This window comes from Tyto alba, unplaced genomic scaffold, assembly GCF_018691265.1.
Source record: "Tyto alba isolate M040663 unplaced genomic scaffold, T.alba_DEE_v4.0 Super-Scaffold_16, whole genome shotgun sequence".
NCBI lineage: Eukaryota > Metazoa > Chordata > Aves > Strigiformes > Tytonidae > Tyto > Tyto alba.
This window is the reverse complement of record NW_024881278.1, coordinates 13,537,591-13,557,848: the sequence shown is the minus strand read 5'-3', so window position 1 is coordinate 13,557,848 and position 20,258 is coordinate 13,537,591. Positions and strand designations below refer to the sequence as shown.

At 44.7% G+C, this 20,258-nt stretch overlaps 1 protein-coding gene across 1 annotated transcript in view; it reads right to left on the bottom strand.

Moving 5' to 3' along the window:
• Positions 1–2,533: 2,533 nt before the first annotated feature.
• The window catches only part of EHD3 (EH domain containing 3), a 30,172-nt gene continuing 12,447 nt past the window's right edge, over positions 2,534–20,258 (bottom strand). The window contains exons 3-6 of the mRNA XM_009962542.3: positions 20,085–20,182; positions 7,260–7,672; positions 6,124–6,288; positions 2,534–4,606 (exon numbers count right to left, since the gene is read on the bottom strand). Of these exons, the coding sequence (XP_009960844.1) occupies positions 4,079–4,606; positions 6,124–6,288; positions 7,260–7,672; positions 20,085–20,182 (1,204 nt within the window). The 3' untranslated portion in view covers positions 2,534–4,078. The remainder of the gene's footprint in view (positions 4,607–6,123; positions 6,289–7,259; positions 7,673–20,084; positions 20,183–20,258) is intronic.

Below are 20,258 nucleotides of genomic sequence, written 5' to 3'. Positions count from 1 at the left end.
ATTGCATTCTGCTAAACTACACACCTCCTGTGAAATCTTATTCAGGGAACTTAATTACTATCTTTCCCTTCAACTAAATGGTTGTATAGTGCTGTTGATCCAATCTGCCTGTCATGTTCCACAGTAGAGAGAACTTAATTTTCAAGAAACCCATATATTAGTCTATAGAGCATGTAGGTAGGATTTTCATATCTAAATGATTCCCAGAAAGGAATAGAAAGAGAAAAGACTAAATGAAGCTCCTACTCAGAAAGGACCTTTTTGTTCTAATCTTGTGAAGCTCTTCTCTCTGAGGACGAGAGGGGCATGAGAGGATCAGAGAAGTGAGAGACACTGCTATGTTCATGAGATAGAATCCCCCCACCCACAGACATGAGCAAATGAATAGGTTCCTCTGTAAAACTTCCTGGGGAAACCTTGTTCTGTGGTTGGGAACTGCTCAGAAAAAGGAAGCGCTGTTGGACACAGATAATCGCCTCTGGGAGCGGGGCTCTGTGAACGGGCAAGAATGTGCACAGCCTGAAGTCCTGGCCGGCTGGGGAAATCACATCCTTGCCACCCATGCGAGAAACAACACAGGTGGCTGGGATTGCCCAAAGGGGAAAAGGAAAAGAAAAAAACACGGGTGTGCGTGCAGGTGCTGTCTGTGGGAAGGGGATGGAGAAATATATGTATTTTTTCATGGCCATACTGGAGAGACAGCATTGCATATGTTCTATATAGAGAACGTCAGGGTGCTTAATCTTTGGTGTGGGGTTTTTTTGGTGTGGTTTTCTTTTTTTTTTTTTTTTAAAATTTCCTGATTAACTTAGCAGAAGTGAAATGTGCTGCATAAACTTACCTGAACATGGAGAACTATTTGTAAACTGCCTCTCTGGAAACACAGCCTCTCAAGTTGCTGTCCTGTTCCCTCTCTAACAGGGTTGCTTCGTCTCCTGCCTTGTTGCTGAACCGCAGTGCAATCATATTTAAGTAACTGCATGCTTGTCACTAGAATGCTTGTGTTGGCTTTTTTCTGCCCCGGCACAACCGGGGAAGTTGCACTCTGACAGCACAAGTGGTTTCTAAGCGAGTGTTGAAAGAAACCCCTCTCCCTCCCCCCCCGCTGTGCTGCGGTGTTTTGTGCACTTGACCTGTGCTGGCAGAGCTCTTCGTGCCGCTGGCACTTCCGAGGGAACCCTGCTGAAACACCCCGGAGGGGCTGGCGTGGGGATGTCAAGAGCAGGAGGCTCTGCACGATGCTCTGCAGGAGCTGTGGCAGGGGCTGTGGTGCTGGCAGGCCCTAGCCGCGGTGTGGGGGCTCGCTGCCGCTACCAGCGGCGCGGAAAATCTCTCGCGGTTTCCTGTGGAACAGCAAGGCTTTCTTCGAGATGGCTAAAGCACAACCGCAGTCGATGCAATGAAAAGGAATCCACTACGCATGCTTTAACAACAGGCTAAGGGTTTGGTTTGTCAACTTGTACGCTCAAACCACCCAGCCCAAAAGGCTTTGTGCCCTGAAATCCATTCCAGTGGATTTTTGGCCCACCCGAGTGCCTTGCTGGAAAAAGACTAATAGATCTCACCTTCTCCCATCCGCTTTCTGAGAACCAGCAATCTTCTGCTTTTTAAGCAAGTGTGAAATTTCAGCAGGACACAACTGGCACAAGCAATGTGCTGCGTGAGTGGCCATCACAAAATCCTGCCCGCGCAGAGGTAGGGCTGGTTCGCGGTGCTTTGTTCAGCCTCAACCTTGTCCCTCAGGCTGGAGCCAGGGGGATGCAAATTCCACAGAAAGACTTGGACAGCATTAGCAGACACGCACGCTGTAATGGCAGTTAAACTGGGGGTTACTGGGTAGTTGAACTGGAGTGACATATAGTCTGCTGACTTCTCTCTGTATTTGCATTTATCGCTGCTTGCTCTCCACCCCTACGGTTTCCTCTCCCCTTTCTCTCACCCTGTATAAATGCTAAATGGAAACTCTGCCAACTGTCAGTGCTCACACCCTTTGTGAGTGCTTCCCCAGCACCTCTCGCTGTCTTACTTGGTGCACCTCACTGTCCCATGCTGGAGATAACAATCACTGTAATGAGCATGTTAAGAAAGGGCAATGAAGACAGAAGTAATATTAGAGCCAGCAAGATTTAAGATTAAGGTTTTTTTGTGTCTTTCCAGATCTTGATAAATCCGTGACATTCTCATCTGTGACTGACAGGAGGAAACTCTTTCAATGTATTCCTTTTCCTTATGAAGCATTTATCTGGTTGTTACCACTCCTCTATGTTGAACAAGGAGAATCGTGGGTACAATTTCACTTGCTTCAGCAAGTATCGAGGTTGTGATCAGACTGCCGAGAGAAAGGAGACGTTGCAGATGTTAACCAGTCATTCAGCAGTGCACGCCCGAGTGCGGCAGGGCTGATCTGTACATGCATGTTTGAGAATGTGCTAAGGATGACTTCCCTTCTGTTGCATGTAGAAATAAGTTTTTTTTTTTTCTTTCTTTCTGTTCAGCTGCATTTCATTGTGCTATGCAAAGAAATAGACAGATCTGGCCTTTCTTTTTTAATAATGTTTTAGGACCAGGGTACAAAAAAGGTTAATGCATTAATTTTTAAGACAAGTGATAAATGTACTGCAATAAGCACATCCTACATACACAGAATATATTTCTCTATATAATATGAACACAGAGATATAAAATAAGTTATACTTGTCTTGGTTTTTCATCACAGTAGGAGCTCAGCTTATATAAAGTGACAACAGGAATTGGAACAACACGCTGCTCCAAAGCAACAACAAAAACTAGAAGAGTGCCTGCATGTGTGTGCGTGCATGTGTGTGTGTGTGTTTGGGAAACAAAATAGGAAACCGAGGGATTTCTGCCAAAATTGGGTCTTGAAAGCAAAAATTTCACAGAGCATGAAAGAGGAGGGGAAGGTCTCTTGGCTCAAGGTAGAGGTTTTGGAGGGGATCAAGTGTTACTGTGTGATGAGGAGGAGGGTGGGTGAAGGCTGCCAACATCTCGGCTATATTTGTGGGGGCACGGGCAGTAGAGCAAGCTCAGCCTGCTGCCCCACTTCTCCATTCTCATGATGGATCACCTACCTGACAGTTCAGGGGTCTTATCCTGACAGTAAGAAGGGGACCTGGTAGCTTTCACTGTGAACGATGAGAGTAAATATATCACTCCACAGGAATGATAAACACTGTCATTGTTGAAAGAGAAAACATTGTCCACTGGTTGTGAAACTGTTCCGTGAGCCGGGGGCGGCATTCCTCCCTCCCAACCCACCCATGGCTGCCTCTAATGCCCCCCTCCTTCTGTTTCCCTTGGGGGGGTGGTTCTCTTGGCCAGCCCGGCAGAACAAATCTGGCCCCCGGGGACTGAATGGGAGGTGGAGGTGATGGGGAATTCTCAGTGCCCGTCCCACAGCAAACAATGAGGAACTCCACCCGCCCAGTTCAGAGCCGGTTTGGATTTTATTTATTTATTTATTTTCTTTAAGGACAGGGAAATGCTTGTAAAATTTGCATCTAACAGTGAATCAACATTCCTAAAATTCTTAACTCTGGGGCTTAGTATCTAGTATTTTAGTGTGGGCTTATGTTAATTAGGAAGTGCTCTTTAGTTTGGCCAACAGCTTGGAGACCTTGTGGTTTCCTCTTCGCTATCAAGATCTCAGTCTCCTGAAGTTTGCAAGACCCATTAAACAGCAGAAGGTGCAGCCAAAGCTCAGGAGTGATACTGGCAGTTAGCAGATTTCTATTAGTGCCTATTCCACTCTCAAAAAATGCAGTTCACTTCAGTTTTTCTTCTACTCCCACTTATCAGATTCTCCTCGTCTCAACATCCTTTCTTTACCTTCATATTTAGACTACACATTAGAAAGCAGGGACATTACACTGGAAGAGTTAATTGCATATTATCACGAAGAAGGACTGGACTTTTTTGTTCTGCTTTAGTTTTTTTTCTTCATACAGCAAAATAAGTATAAATCCAAAGGTGATCTCACATCTAAAGGTATAACTTAAGTAAACATGTTTTTCTAGATCATTTTTCCCCCTCCCTTCCCCTCTCCCCTGTAACCTTCCCTTCACTCTGTTATTTTCCTTTTGGATGGAGGGAGGAGATGGGAAGGGAGCTCATTTGGCAGCTCATGACCCTCCAACTTGACTTTAATGAGATGATTCGCCAAGGCAAACTCCTCATCATCCAGCATGCCATCTTTGTCGATGTCAGCCAGTTTCCATATCTTGCCCAGCACCGTGTTGGGCAGCTTAGACCTTACCATCTCCTTCTTTGCATTGGCACCAGTTATTTTACCATCAACAGGTGAGAGTGTGTAGAAGATCTCATCATACATGGGCTTGTCCCTGGCCACCACCCACTCGGCATCATCGATCCCTTCGCCAGCGCCTTCGCCGTAGCCGTGGCCGAACGGACCGTGCAAGGTGCCCTCGAAGGCTCCTCCCTTCACCATCTGGGTTGGTCGCTGCGACTCTTCTTGGCGTACGAGCACCATGAGCTGGGCGATGTCATTGGCCAGCATGTCTTCCACAGTCTCCAGCAGCTTGCTCTTCAGAGGCTGGAACTTGCTAAAATCCTGGGCTTGCAACTGATCCTTAAAGTGGGACAACATAAGAACAGGTGAGCAGCACGGCTGCACACAGTACAGTAACAGTGGAGAGGGAGGTGTCTGTCTGCTGTTTGGCTCAAAAAAACTGCTACTGCAGCGGAGTGGGAAGCTCAGCAGGCCCTCCTCTGCTTGCCCTGCTCCTCAGCACGTGATGGGGTCTCCCCGGCTGGCCTTGCTCTTCTTTTAAGCCCTACAGAAAATGATCTTCCCAGTTTACAAAGTGGGGCTGACATGGTACAGAGAGGAAGCGGTTGACTCAGAGGCCTGAATGATGGCTACATGCAAATAACACTCCTCCTTTCCGAGCCATGTAGAAGCACTCTCCTTGAAGACCAAATTGTTCAAGGTAAACTGGTTATGCAGCTCTTGCTACATCCTCCAGCCAGTGTTCTGCATTCCCTCCCCCTCTGCTCTCCCAACCCTGGGAAGGAGTTGCCACTCTGGCAAAAGACTATTTTACTCATCATCATGATGCAGTGCATCTTTCAGACGCCATAAAGACAGCAGCATGTCTGTAAAGAGGTAAGCATGTCTTTAGAGCATGGCTTGGTTTCTGTTAAGTTTCACAGCTAAGCAAAAGTGCCTTGAGCAGGGCCTGCAGATAACTCTCTTCTAAAAACTACAAAATGACCTACAGCTTTATCCCTCAACCTCTAGTCATTAAATCCACTCTACTCACTCCTACAGAATTGGTATAGACATTTTTAAACAAACACACATTTTTAACAAGCAGTGAATGGGATCTTCTGTTGGATACACTCCATAGATCTCATTCCCAAGAACTTATGGAAAATATACTTTAAAAAAAGAAAAAGAGCAGATGGTGTGTTTTCCATAGGGAGCTAGTAATGACTTCAACATCTAGCAATTCTGAACAGGTTTCTGCTTGGACTGAAGCCATGCAGCAATGTAGCAGCATCCAGCATTGTTTGAATATACAATACAAGGCTCTGATCCAAAGTCCTTTGAAGTCTCTGACTTACATGAACACTGGGTCAGGTCTCTGCTCTGAAGAACAGAAAACCTGCTTCTCTGCTTAAAATAGAAGAGGGGTTTTAAGTTTTCACAGCCTCCTTTCTTTCTTTCTAAAAACAGAGACTGAAGTAGGAGACAAAAAAAATACAGCTCTTGGAGAGGGGCATACGTAGTCTTTTAGGATATAGCTTTCCTTTTAATACAAATTAAGAGTATTCTTAGGCCTGAAAAATCTGCAAATGGAACCAGGAATTAAAAATAAAGAAAAATAGAAGAAATAATTTGCTGTAAAGTGCTATTCAGAAGATTTGAGGAATTACGGCAGCTGTAGCTTCACATGAGCTCTATGTGCAAAAAGTGTTCATGCCTAAATATTGCCTGCGCATATTTCAAGGCTCATTTCAACAGGCCTTTCCCACAAGCAACAACAATCAATACCTGCGTGACTCCTGTCATACTCCCTGCGGTTACTCTAATGCTCTTTTTCCTTGGATATTTGGTGTTCTGGCCAAAATGCCACTACTTACCTGCATCTTTCTCAGATTAGGGAAGTCTCCTGGTGAGATCTGATGCTCCCGTTCAATCCGGGCATAAATCTCTCCCAAATTATTAACAAGCTCTTTCTTTTTATTGTCTTTCCCAAACATTGAAGGCATTTCCTTCTTTAGGGAACTGATGATGTAGGCATGGACCTGAGGGGCATTAAATGATATGGAATGAAGAAGACAAGTGTTAAAGAAGACATTACAAAATTCTTCCCGGCACAGAGAATCTGTGCCTAGGACTCAACCCCCACCTTGTCCCACCCTAAAGAGCAAGCACAGCTCCTCAGGTTGCCTCTATCTACTGATTATTTCTCCCGTGTCAAGTGCTGCTCAGCTGTGCGCGCTGGCTGGGCTGAGACAAAGTGAAGACTGTGTGTGAGTTTTGGGCATACAGAGAGTAACATTCATATGCTCTTCCTGGAGGGAGTGGTGGTTTGGTTTTCTCTTCCACTGGGCATGGCCTTCCAGGGAATAGTCCCTTTCCAGTCCAAACCCAAACATACACGTTTTGGAGCTCTACAGACTTTTTTTTAATGTTTTAGTATGAGTACCAATCCTTAACTTACCTGACATTCTGTTGTTTTTGTGTTTTCTCTAAAAAATTAAGACCCTTGCACAGAAAGCTTTTTAGGGATCTTTTTATCTCTTCTCTCAACCGACATGGGCTTCTTCTCTGTATTCTGAGGGGCTTCATTCAGCTCATTTCAAATATTCACAATTTTTGCGAGTCTCCACCTCTGCATTCATCTAAGCCAGGTATCTCTCTTGGCAAAAACGTTTAAGGCAAAAGACCTAGAGCTTGCCAATTCCCTTGGTGTGTGATTCTGACACACTGAACTGGTCGTAATTCTCAATTTGCCACCACAGAACAATTGCTTCAAGTGCCACCTGCTCTGATCTGTGGCTATCTTACTCACTGTGGCCTGTCACAACTGACACACCAAGCAAAGGAGGTGCTGTCTTCCTTGAAGTGCCCAGGACTAATATACTGAGTGAAATGGGATGGAAAAAGAATAGGATCCACCGGCTCTGCAAGTTGAACTGGCCAAAACCACTTCCCCATAGCCCACACACTGCAGACAGCCTAAACTATGTTTATGTTCTATGTCAACACCGACCTTGGCCAGCCGTGCTCGCTTGATGAGGTCATTCAGCTTCCTCAGGGCTGCATTGCGGGGCAGGCTCTGGATATCCCTGAACAGGTCCTGCTCCTCTGCCTCAAACAACTTGCGGTTGTCGGGGATGAGCAACGGATGGGACCAGAAGGAGCCGATGTAGACCCTGATGACCTCAGGAGTGTTGACGATCTTTCCCAGGGACCACATGAGGGCACCGTACACCCGCATCAGCTGTTGAGTCTCTATCTGGTCAGCCTTGTTGAGAACAACTCTCATCTTGTCCTCATGGTTCTTCAGGGCCTTGATGACCTCAGAGAATTCATCAGAGATGTCCAGCTTGTGTGCATCAAAAAGGAGAATGATGCGGTCAACCCGCTCTGCAAACCACTCCAGTACAGCAGCGAAGTCATAACCTGCAAGGGTGGAGGAAAAACAAGAGATGCAGATGCATGGGAGTAGAGAAGCCTACTCGCTGTACCTATACGATGCCATCTGAGGGTAAGCTTGCAAAGAGGAAGCTTCACCAGCAGATCAGGTAGCTTGTTGAAGGAAACGTGAAACATCATTCCTTGTCCCAAAGAAGGTGGAGATGAGGCACTGTCCTTCACACTGAAATGCCCAAGATGTGCATAGTTAAGGAGAGCTCTCATCTTCTCCACATTAAGAGATCACCCAAAGAAGTCTTGAACTTGTGCTACAGACGCTTCATTCAAATGTCTATCATGGGGAAACTGCTATATTCAAACAGTTACTGCAAAAGTCTTGCATGTGGCAACAAGAGAGGTCTAGTTTCTGGATTACTGGCCATCAGCACAGCCTACAAAGGCTGTAGAAAGCTGGATAATCACAGACTGGTTTGAGATGCGTATCTCTACTGCTTAATAACTCTCAGGTCTCGTCTAGTTGTTTGAGACTTTGTCCCATCCAAGTCAAAACCCAGGATGCAAATAACCTGCCTTACCTGAGTAATCATCCTGTCATACCTGCTGCATGTGCACAAGGCAAAATGATTTGTGTTTACTTTGCTAGGTACTTGATGCTTAGAAGACAGCATCGCTGTAAACACCAGGGGTGGACTCAAGCTACAAACTGTGTGTTCAAATTTCACATGCCTCAGAACTAAGGATAAGGGATGCACACTGTTAGACTTGGGTCCATCTCTAGGCAATACAGGGCACGACAAACAGTGTGTGTGGAGATGTTTTTAAAACAACAGCAATGACAGCAACAATATAACCTCCTTTCCTAGACCTGTGGTGTTTTTTCACCTTCTTTAAAGCCTCACAGAGAGACTAGTGCTTTCCCTCTGCTCTGTCAGGCTCTCCTACGCTGTTTAACATTTGGGGTTATCTGAGCTGCCAGAGCGCTGCACTCTGTTAGGAGAGATCAGGACAGAGCATATTCTATTTGCATTCAAATCCTTTAACATACTATTTTAATCTTGGTTTTCATGAATAAATGTATAATAATTAGTTCAGTGCTTTCCCCCCCCATTCCTTTTTTCTATTTTTTTTTTTTTTCTTTCTGTCCTCTCCAAAACCTAGAGGGCAACCAGTGCTTCCTAGTCATTACATCAGAACTACAGAAGGGAGGACTGCTGAGCTCTGATCTTCATTTTTGCCACTGGCCTTTTCTCCCTTGTGACTAAGCAAACTGGGTGAAACCCTGGCTCTCAAGTCAGGAGTAAAGCCTGTGTGAACTTTCTCTTCAGCTGGATAAATTGCTATTAACCGTTTGCCACTAAGAACTTTTATATAACTGCAAAGTATTATTACTGAGCAGTGTTTTGCCTCTGTCAATTATAGTTTGCTCCTTACAAGAAAAGAAGGGGAAGTGTTCTTTGATGTGAGCAGCTTGCCCTGCTCTCTCCCATGGGATCTACAGAAATCATATAGGGAAGAGGGAAGTGTTTGTCCTACCAGTGGCCTTCTGCTCATTATACCAGTGCCACCTCTAGCAGCAACAAGCAATGCTGGGCCCTGGCTCTTTGCTCAGCTATGTCTGATGCTGAGAACTTCAGAGAATTCAGAATTAGTATTACCTTTGACAGAGACCTGCTGAGCACTCAGTATATTATATTGATATCCATATAACTTGCCCAGTCCATGTGTCTGACCTCAGTAACAATCATGAGTCAGACCCTCTTACAATTGAAATAAACCTGCTCCTGCTTGCTTTTAGATATTAACAGCCTTTTAACCTTAGATGTTCTCACTGTAGGGAGCTCACCTTGACAGGACTAACTGCATATTTGCTGTAAAGCTATGTATGCTGACTCCTTCCCAAATTGTGCTAGGAGGCCCTGGCAGCAGGACAAAGTCAATGCGCATACCTCATTTCACTCGATCTGTGCTCAGGCTCTAAGCTGCCCCTCTGCAAGCTGATCAATGAATTAGCAAATAGGGACTGCCCCCCCCCCAATAAAACTTTGCTAAACATAGCGTGCACACCCACACCTAACGTTCAGTTCTGCCTGGGCTGTACTGGAAGTCAACCAGCATGGCAGGGTAGTTTATTCTTCACATGCAGAGTTACACAGCTTTCTTTTTTACTATGGAAGCAGTGAGTCAGGGCAGCTTTGGAGATGTTCGTGCATTTAATCTTGTCAAATCTCATTAACTAGGATGCTTTCTTGTCAAGCTGGCACGTGTTAGAATCGCACTATGACTACTTCTTCCAGCCTTTTTCTAGGGGGGAATCAAGGAATTAACAGTCATGCTCTCTGGGGCACCTTGTAATGCTACAGTGATGTCCTGTCACAGATCATGTGGATGGTTTCCCTCTAACAGCAGAGGAACAGCCACTGTTAGGCTCTCTGTTGTGTTAATAAGGGCTGAGATGAGGTGGGGAAAATGTACCTGACACTCAGCCCACCTTCTAGTGATTCAGTAAGAGTGCGGACTGATTATTTAAAAAAAACAAACAAACAAACAAACAAAAAGGCAGTATTATAGCTTTGGTATTAGCTGAATACCTGGGAGACTGACCCTTTCATCTGCCTGCATCTCAGGGTTTGTCCAAAAGTATCTTTAGGTGCTTAGCTCTGACTTTATCAAGCCTGGATCCACAGTAGCACTTAGAAGGTATCTGTCCTGTGAGCCTCTCTTTCCTATTCATGAACAAAAATGTTGCTCTACCCAACAAGAAAAGAGAATTAATATCTGCTCAGACCTTTTGTATGTTCCCAGCTGCTACAGTAACATAGTGAGTCTTGAATGTCCCTGTGGACTTCATTAAATGTCTAGATTGATTAGCAGACTTTCCTTCCCAGCTCCTTTGCTTGTTCGAGATATTTTTCTGACAGCTGTCCTGCATATCTCCATTAAAGAGAGAACAAAGCCCTGGGAATAACACTTGGTGATGTTTCAGAGCAGTCACAACAGCATGGACTCATCTGCATCCCATGCTGGGACAAAAGCCCAACCCACACACTCCTCTTGTATGTCCTGTTTGCTCTGGCGCTTAGGGAACGTGTTGGTCTCCTGTTGGTGCCCAGCTAAGCAAGAAACATCTCTCTCTGTGAAGTTCTAACAATTGCTGATCACACCTGTGTTCTGTATGGAGGTACCTGATGGGAAAACTAAGGTGTAAGTGTATGTATTTTGTTCTTAAGTGATGGAACACTTTAGAGGAAAGGAGAGGAAAATTATCATGAGTGTTGTATTGTTCCTTAACACGTTGCATGACATGTGGAAAAGGCAGGTGGGACAGGCCTCTGTTTACAACTACACTCAGAGTCACTGACTGTGGTGCTTTTTTCTCACAAACGCCTAGAGAATTGCTACATAGGTGATTCATAGGGTTGATTTTTCAGTTTTGTGTTTATTATATAAAAGAGTAGATTGTTGCTAGTATTTGGATAGCAGAGTGACAGTGTAAAACTCTAAGGGCAAGCTATTAATAAAGACGTTTAAAAACAAGGTCTTAAATTCCTATTTTAATGTTTAGTTCAGAGCTTTCAATTTCAGAGGACTCTTCAATAGCATAGAGAACTCGGGACGTTTTTCCTGACTCCAGCCAGAGCTGGAGGTGCTCAACATCTGAAAACACACGAAGCTCATTCTGTAACTAAATTGAAGCATTAGCCTCACTTTGATTTCCTCTCCCCTGCCCTTTTTTTATTTCACAGATGCATAGGGCCTGACTGACTCTCTTCTGGCAGTTTATTACTGTGTGATCTTAGACCAAGAACTGACCTTGATCTACAGTCAAATTAGGAGTTTTTGAAGTGTCCCCTTCCTCATTCCACTGCAAATGTCTTATGTCTCTTTACGCCCTCTTTTAGCGTGTAGAGTGTTGCTAAGGCCTCTCACAAAAGCAGCCAGTTAATATCTGTGATTTGGCAGCGTTTGAGTGATGGGTGAAGCTATCCATGTAACATAGCACAGTTTTATTGTGAAGTTATAGGGCATTTGGGAAGCCATCTCCTTGCCAAAGCTGCATAAATGCAAAACCATTATTACAGGGATGTTCAAACAGAAATGTGAAGGGAAGAACACTGGTCAGTAATTTCTGTATGTTGTTGCACTTGCATTTCTGTTGAAAAATATGATGCACATTTAAACAATCTCTAATATCACTTATGCAGCTTCTTTTACAACCTCCAGACAAGGATACATGAACAGAAAATTAATTCCAACCATACAGTACTAGGAGGACAAGACGAACATGATCATAATTTTCTTTTCTCATGGGACAGATTTCCTTCTGACAGCATGAAAAGGACTCAACAGATTTAACACAAAGCTGACAAGTCAGCAGGACTGTCAGTGGATTCAGCCTACAGAGAAAAGTGACACCCTGCCACCTAGACTCCGTAAGGCAGACTGGCTTAATGAATACTTGTCTGTGCACTATTGGAATACCCGGCAGCATGCATTTCACTAGGATCTGGCAGGATTATGCAATTACATTTCTGTCAAGTCAGACCAGGCATGATACAGTCTTTATGCTGACTGTGAAAAGATGGATGATATCTGACCCAGCATAAAATCTGCCTGGCTGTAACATTTTCAAGCCAATTTAAACCAGCAATGAGTGTGCATGTATTAATTCAGCATTTCTCACTGTGTAGCTACACTAGTTGGGCTTGTTTGTTTGTGTTGTTTTTGTCTGATAGTAAGCACTCTACGGGATTTCCTGTCTTGTAGAAACATGGCCACAGCTCTGTGGTAGTGGAATTCAGGTGGAATGGAATGGGAATAGTAAAATCAAGATATGCTGAAAACCCCAAAGCTGCTGCCAAGTATCTTGCAGCTTGCTGTCACTACTGCTTTAAATTGCACTGCTGCTTTTAGCGTTTCACCTCCTTCCTAATGAATTTTAGTTACAGGAAGCTCCCTTCTCATCCTAAGACTGATGTTATCCAGATATTGAAAATTCACTAGATTGTGGCCCTCTATAGGGCAGAGTTTTATGGCTGTGTCTCTGTTTGTCAGCTGATGGATTGGCTCTGTGTCTGAGGACAGCATCAGAAGACGCGATAGTTGGCATAGCAAACACTGCCTACCTAGAGAGGGAGCAGCTCTCGGAGATTAAATGAATGCCTGTTCCAAAGAGCTAATGACTTGATCTGAATTTTTAAATTGAATAAGAGGGTTTGGAGGCTTAGTCTAACTGGTCATAGTGATATTCTGCCAGAAAGCCCTTCAAAGTCCAGGGAAGAAGACTATATCATGGCAAAACAAGCAGGCAGCCCACACTGGAAAGGGAGAACGTGCCAGGAGGGGCAGGTGGTACCTGAGCGTGACAGATGGCTGTAAGCAAAGGAAGGCAACATGATGGTCAGAAGAAGAAAATGAGGGGAGGAAGGGAGGGGGAAGTGACACATCTCTTTGAGGACACACAAAGTGAGTGGGAAGCCGGGTGGGTGGCTGTTGTGAGACCCAGGGAGGGATGGTGCAGCAGAGAGGAGGGTGCTGTGCAAGAGTATGAGAGATGAAACAGCCGGGACTGGATGGAAGAACAGTGACTTGGGTAAGTTTCTCTCGAGGTGAGGAGCTGGTGGTGCCCGCAAGGAGAGGACAGAATGGAAGATGAAAAGTGAGGGATACATACTGGATATACCTCGCTGCAGCTCATCCTAGACCATCTTTGTAAAAAGCTGCCATACTCCTCTCTGGAAATGGCTGCCTTCCAAGGGGATATAAAGAGATTCCTGTAATGTGTATCTGTTGGTGTGTTGGGAAGTGGATAAAAGTCCTTCAGGATGAAAAGATTTTTATGAGTGTTACATGTCATAATTTCTAGAGCTGGTCTCAGCTTGCTGATCACTTCTGCCTTTGCCTACACTCAAAGAAATAATCTGTCCTGGAGCTGCTGATTCTCAGCACTAAGAGCTACATCCTCCAGCCAGTGCTCTGCATTTAGCACACACACCATCCCCCCTCCCAGTATCAAGATCTAATGGGAATGTTACATATGTTTTTGAGACTTAAAGGTTTCCAAAGCAAAGGCAAAAGGACTCAAAGCACAGCAAATCTGCCTATGTTCTCAGCTAGGAAAGGTGGGTGGATGTCAAATTTCTAATGCTAACATTTACATTAACCAGTACCTGGAGCATCAGACTGCGTGGCCTTCTGTTTTCATGTTGTTTACTGCAAGGGTTTCAGGGTTGGGAAGAGCCCAGGAGCCTGACAGGGCTCTTGCTTTATGTCAGTAGAAATTTAGTGAAACCTCATTAGGCATATTCAAATCAGGTAGAATAAAACTGATGAGAGCATTGTCCAGAGCAAAGCTTCCCTTGTAACAGCCTGTTTAGCTTCTATGTACACACAGCAGAACGTGTCCCCTGTACCCTTTACACGTTTGTATCTTAGCCATTTGTGACAGATGGACTGAGCGTTTCCTGGTACTTGGGCCAATCCTGAAAACTGTTCCTAGTCAGGTTTTGAGACCTCAAAAGACATCTGAATACAGGCCAAGTTTTCCAGAGAGGTCAGTGCACAGCACTGCTGATGCATAGCTGGAATTCCAAGGAAGTTTTTTTACTAGTTTCCAAACACAAGCTCAATTCTCCCAGTACACACAGTTTAAATCTGGGAAGAAATCATGTTTGAAAACCTGGCCTGAAATGAGCATCAGTAACTGATAGCTGCTACCAGTGACCAGGAAACACAGTCCTCCTGCATTGTTAACCGAGGATGCTGAAAGAATACATGATGGGCATAAATAATGCAAATCGATGAGATACTGATGGGCATGACTATCTTTCCTTCATGAAACAGATACTCAAGATATTTCTGGAGTGCACAGTGGACAATAAAATGGACAAACAGAACAGCTGTTCTAAAAATCAACTTGTTTTGTAACACAAATTAAGTGCTTGCTGCATGTTATCAAGAGTTAAAAAAAAATAATAGCAAGAACAGCCCTTTCTATGTGTGCAACTACTTAATCTCAGTTCTTTCGCATTATTTTTTTCTCTTCCGCTTCTGAAACTGCAAAATATAGCAATATTTCTAACTCAAATCATTAAAACTGTCCCCTTACCCTCTCCCTGAACAAAATCATGGTTTGGTCTTCCTAAAACCCAAATATAATCTTGAGGTTTTGTTTGTATCCTGCTTTCAGGTCAGAATAGTTAGGCTTGTGGCTTCACATATTTGTATGAATAAAAAGGACAAATAAAAATGCAGATTTTCTGCTCGTTTTTGTATTGCTCTTAGAGGAAGTGCAGAACTGTGTGACTGTAGGAGCCGAGCCTTTCAGCTGGAACAGTATGCGTTTGTGAGACTGTGATAAAATCAGGCAAGTTGGCAGAGTGGCTACTGCACTGCAGTAATGGAGGTGAACTGGGAAGTCAAAACTAACCAGCACACTTTCACCCTCCCAGGCAGAGCGAAATACAAAATATAAGCAAACATCACCAGTGGGGAGTATTATAGCAAATATTTGAAATGCCTTCCTTTTAGAGGCTTTCAGGGTGGATGCTTTCAGTTGTGTATCATGCTGTTGCTAGCACACATGATAAAACTCTTTGGAAAAAAATATTTTCTTGTTGAACAACGTTGCATGAAGTGGGAGAACATTAATTCCCTTGGTGTTTGCCTTTCCCTTCCAAGCAAGGCTTATGTGAGACACAGTCAGCCTGAGAGCTCTGCACTGCCCATGGCTGTTGCCATTAGCATTTTTCTTCTCACTGTCAGGCTGGTGAGTGACTAAATATCCCTGGTGCTGAAGCTGCTGGTCATTGGGAATTTTTCCTTCCCAGGAAAGACAGCAAGACATGTGTGTGGTTTCCTTGGCTATGGGAAGCCTGGGCTGCACTGCAGCCAGCAGAATGGAACTGGGCGGAGGGCTGGAAAAAGGCTGGAATAGTGCGTGCTGGAAAGAAAGCCAGTGGGGAATGATGCTGACAGTCCTCATGCTGACAAGTCCTCATCTCCTGGCCAGGATCTTGTGCTCATTGCTACCGTGGGAAAGGGAGGAGGTGACATACATAGGGTGAAGATGAAGTGAGTGTTCAGGATATATTCAGGAAGCACTACCCTGAAACAGGGAACAAATACAACTTGGCCAGGGCATTGCTGAACTTGGCAGACTTGGATCTGGCTTAGCTTAGGGCATGTTTAGGTTGAGACTGATGGTTAGCAGGGGGTGTAAGGTGCCGCCCCCCAGGGATGTCACTGCTACTAACGTGCAGGAGTTGCTGTTACCAGGTGGCTCAATTAGCATGGCAGACTGCTCAAGATGATGAATTATGAGGAAGTCCTAACTCCTGCCCTGGCTCTTCTGTATTGTGTGACCTGACCTGTTGTCTTCCCTTTCGTCCTCATTTATTTCAGTACAGACGTCCCTTTCTCATCTTCCTTCCCAGCAGGATGGCCTGGGCTCATTACATGACACCAGAACAGTGTTTTACAAATGGATAGCATCCATATTACTATCAAATTGTCAAAGCTGTCAAAACTGTGCTGCTTTGGTACAAATACCTCCCCTATGGGCATCTCTGCAGCCTGCTGTTGCCTCATGCTCAGCCAGAAACAATAACAGAAAGGACACAGAGCAAGGGACAAGGCAATGCAATGTCTAGTTCTTTACATGTGGACATAGATCCATGCCCCAGTATGTGAAAAAGACGAGAAATGGCTGTTCTCCAGGCAAGGATAATACGGCAGCAGCAAAGAGCAGGATGCTTTGGGCCATGACATCCTGGGAATACTTCCCATCCAGCCTGTATATCCTAGGGGGGGTCTAGCTACCATACCTGTGACACCCTGGGTGCCCACCATGAAGTAGTGCATGAGTCGCAGGAGCCCAGCAGGACAAACCACTGCAGGCAGCTCCCTGGCTGCACTTTTTACCAGAGCCTGAGAGCCACGGCAGCCGTGGCAGTGCTGGCGATCTCACTGCGTGCTGAGATGTGGACTTCAGCTATGACAGACTGCATCACCCTCAACTGCTTGACAGGACTAAAGCTGCAGGTCTGCTACTGGGGAAAGTTCATGGGCTGCTCTGTGGGGGGAAGGTGGCTCTTATGATCACGTAGTGGTGTCCTGGAAGAGAGCCAGCGCAGAGCTCTGTTTCTCAGGATTATACAGCATTCCTTGGAGGAAAGCTTGCTAGCCATTTGCAAAACCCAGTTGCTGGCTACATGAGGATGACTGCTGCCAGCACTAACACTAGTGTGCTGGTGCTTCTGCATGCTCTCTGTCCACAAGGGAAGGGATCGCATTATCTGTCATGTTAGTCTTTCCAAAAGCAATGAGGCAGTGAATTTAATTCAGAGTTGAGTTCAGACAACTGGAAAGCTTCATAATCTGGTGTTCGCTCCTGAATCATTCCTTCAAACCCAGTTTCCTTGCTCCTGCTCTTTGAAACATGGATGCAAAAACAGGAACAGATATTGCCTTGAAATTCAGAGGTATAAGGTGGACCTCACGGATTGCTAAACTTTCATACCGTGGTATTCTGCTAAGATGGCACTATATAGATTCGCTAATGCTCTTGACGTCTAATGGGAAAGGAGACAGACTTGTGATGTTCCCAGTGAGAGGAATTTCCTATTTTTAGAAATGCTGCTGGTTCTCATGGGATGGGCAGGCTGGGAAAGCTGGCCACATCTTTTGCATCTTTACTTTTCCCCTCAAATTTATGACAGAAAGCTGCTTTACTATCCACTCCCTTCTCTGACCTTGGATCACAGGTCTGAGGGTCTTAAAACCTACTACTAGCAAACAATGGGGGTAAGAAGAGCTGCCCTGTTCCAAGCAGTTAAGAAACTTCAAAGTGTCTCTTGAGAAACCTCTGTAAGACTCCCTCAGGTCTTGCTTCATTCCCAAGTGAAATCTGAGCAGGCTGGGAAGGTATAGAAGGGCAGGAGTATTTTCTTGTGTCAGCAGTTTTTAGCACTGTCTTGTTTTCTGCCTAGAAACCACATTATTGCTCTATCTGCCTCCAAAACCAACTTGCTAATGAGGGCAGCTGGCTCGTAAGCTTGGTGGCAAAGGCACCAGCCTCAACACTTTTTCCTATTCCTCTTCCATGGGAGCTGGGAGGTGAGCACTCCCTTTCAAACACTAGCTTCCTCGAGATAAGCTCAAGCCAGTGCCTGGCAGCAGCCCTTCCTAAACATAAGCACCTCAGCACTCTTTTGACTCTTTCTGCTCCCTGGGCTGGATCCCCTGCAGACAGAAATTGCTGGAGTTCTGCCAGCTTCAACAAAGCTATGTTGATCTAAACCAGATGAGGATCTTGTCCTGTAGCTAATGAAAGGCCATCCAATGTGGCCCACGTGTCCAGTTTCAGGCTGTCCTGGATATAAACGGCGACGTAGTGAGATCCCACCTACTTTGTACTTTTAACTGTTGTGATTAGGTCAGCTGACAGCTAGGTTATGACACCCCCCTTGTCTGGTTGGAGGTATAGCAGTGCAAATTCCTGGCATGTCAGGATGAGCAGGAGATGGCTGTGCTCCATCTAGAGTTTTCAGCTCCTGGCAAAAGGGCTGAGTGACCACACTCTGTAGTCACAGGGCCAATGCACAAGCACGTAATTGCACCAAGGCCAGAAAGGTTTATTAGGAAGAACTTGCCCCACATGCTGAGACAGGCTTCCCATTCTACAAATTGGTACAGTGTGCCAAAGCTTAGACAACTAACTGGGACTCCCCTTCACCCTTCTCTGCTTATAAGGAACTTTTCCTCAGCTGTTCCCAGATGTTTGGAGAGGTGTTACTGGCTGGGGTGAAAGTGCACCAGTGACTTTCCTAACAGTGCACAGCTGTGCATCAGCACGTTCTGGCATTGCTGGCATTTACTAGAGTAGCTGCAGCAATAAGACACAAAGGCCCGCTGGGAGACTGATGGAGAAATTTTGCAAAAGGAGGATCAAGAAGTGCCAGTGTGTTTTGCAGGAGGATATTTTTAGTACTGGAAAATAGGAAAATCTTGCAGTATATGTCAGGATTTGAACTGGTGAGGACATTTAGGAAAGGGGCTATGGAAACTTCTTTTGGGACTTGAAATGGGTCCATTTTGACTCATGTACATTTTTTTTTTTCAGAACAAAAATATTTCCTCCTAAGTGAGTTTTCTTCACAGTGACAGTTCCACAAGAGAACTGGTTGTTTTCAGTGGCATTTTTTCACTGAAAAATGTTTACACCACGTAATATACATTTTTGTTTATCTCCACTTTTAAACACTTTCTGCTGAAGGGAGGGATGCTTGCACAGCATGTTTTTCAACCTCCTGATGAAGGCTTGTGCATCTTTCCACCTTTTGTAGACTCCCTACTAGTGCAGAGACCCATGTTGAAAAAGCTTAACATGAGTTTTCAAATATCTCTAGCTGTCCTTTATAGTTTTACTGATGCTTTTTTAGCTAAGGTCCCTGTGGTGGAAGATCCCGATAAAACAAACAAGACCTGGCTCTGTACAAGGTAGCTGCTCAATTAAAAAAGACAAGGAAGTTTCCAAGAACAATTTCAATGCAAAGGAGCATTATAAAAGTGGGTAAGGCATGAGTCATCAGAAATCTAGGACAGAACACTGAAATATGGGAAAGGCCTCGGCACTTTGGGTAGAGCCTGTGCTGCTGAAACTTAATTGTGCATTGTTAATAGGCGGTGTGAATGAGAACTGATCTTCTTAAACCTCAATGCTGCAATTACTACTCTTGGCTTTCTTCCAATGAAATGCTACATAGCTGCCAGCTTCGGCTAAGGAACCTGCAAGAAAAGTGAGCTATGCCACCATTACCTTACAGAATAAGAAAATGACCACAGATGTTAGGTTTAAAGTATTGAGATGTCACCCACTTCAGAGCGTCAGCCTGAGACACTCAGAAGTTCACTAAGAGACTCTGTGCTATTCATTAGATCCATTTAGTGTCCTCAGGATTTCCAGATTCCCACTGCAATGAGAAAGCTGGGTGCCAATGGCTCTCAAACCCAGTCTAGTCCTGCACTAGATTTAATAAGCCTGGACAGTGCAAGGAACCTGCTAATTCAACTGGAAAGAAAACCACGTTGATTGCCATGGAGCCTTACCTATGGCTCATCAGTAAGTTGCTGAAACCAAGTGTTTCTGCAAAGCAGATAGGTATTAACTGACTCTTTCTGATGGAAATCTGTTTCACTGGGAAACACTGGACTGCAACATGGGTACTGCTGACCCTGTTAGCAACCTTCCCTGAAAGCATTTAAATTGTCTATAGCAGACTGCAAATTGAGTCCAAAGCAACATTGGTAAAGTCATGCTGTATCTCTGAGAGGCTCCTTCTAGTGCTTCTGTCTACAGCTTGTACATTTGAGGCAAAACTCATATTGAGTCCCTCTGCTCTTCACTACTGTTGTTTTGAACAGAACTGAACTTGGGACTTACCTCTGCTAATTCTCTGTTTTTCTCCAGAAAGGATTCCCGGTGTATCAATGACACTGATGCTCTCTAACACAGGATTAGGTAACTGGGCACAAACGAACCTGCATAAAAAGAAATGCGTTTAAAATAAAAGCAAAAGCTATTTATGATGTGCTGAACATCACAGGCAGCATGGGA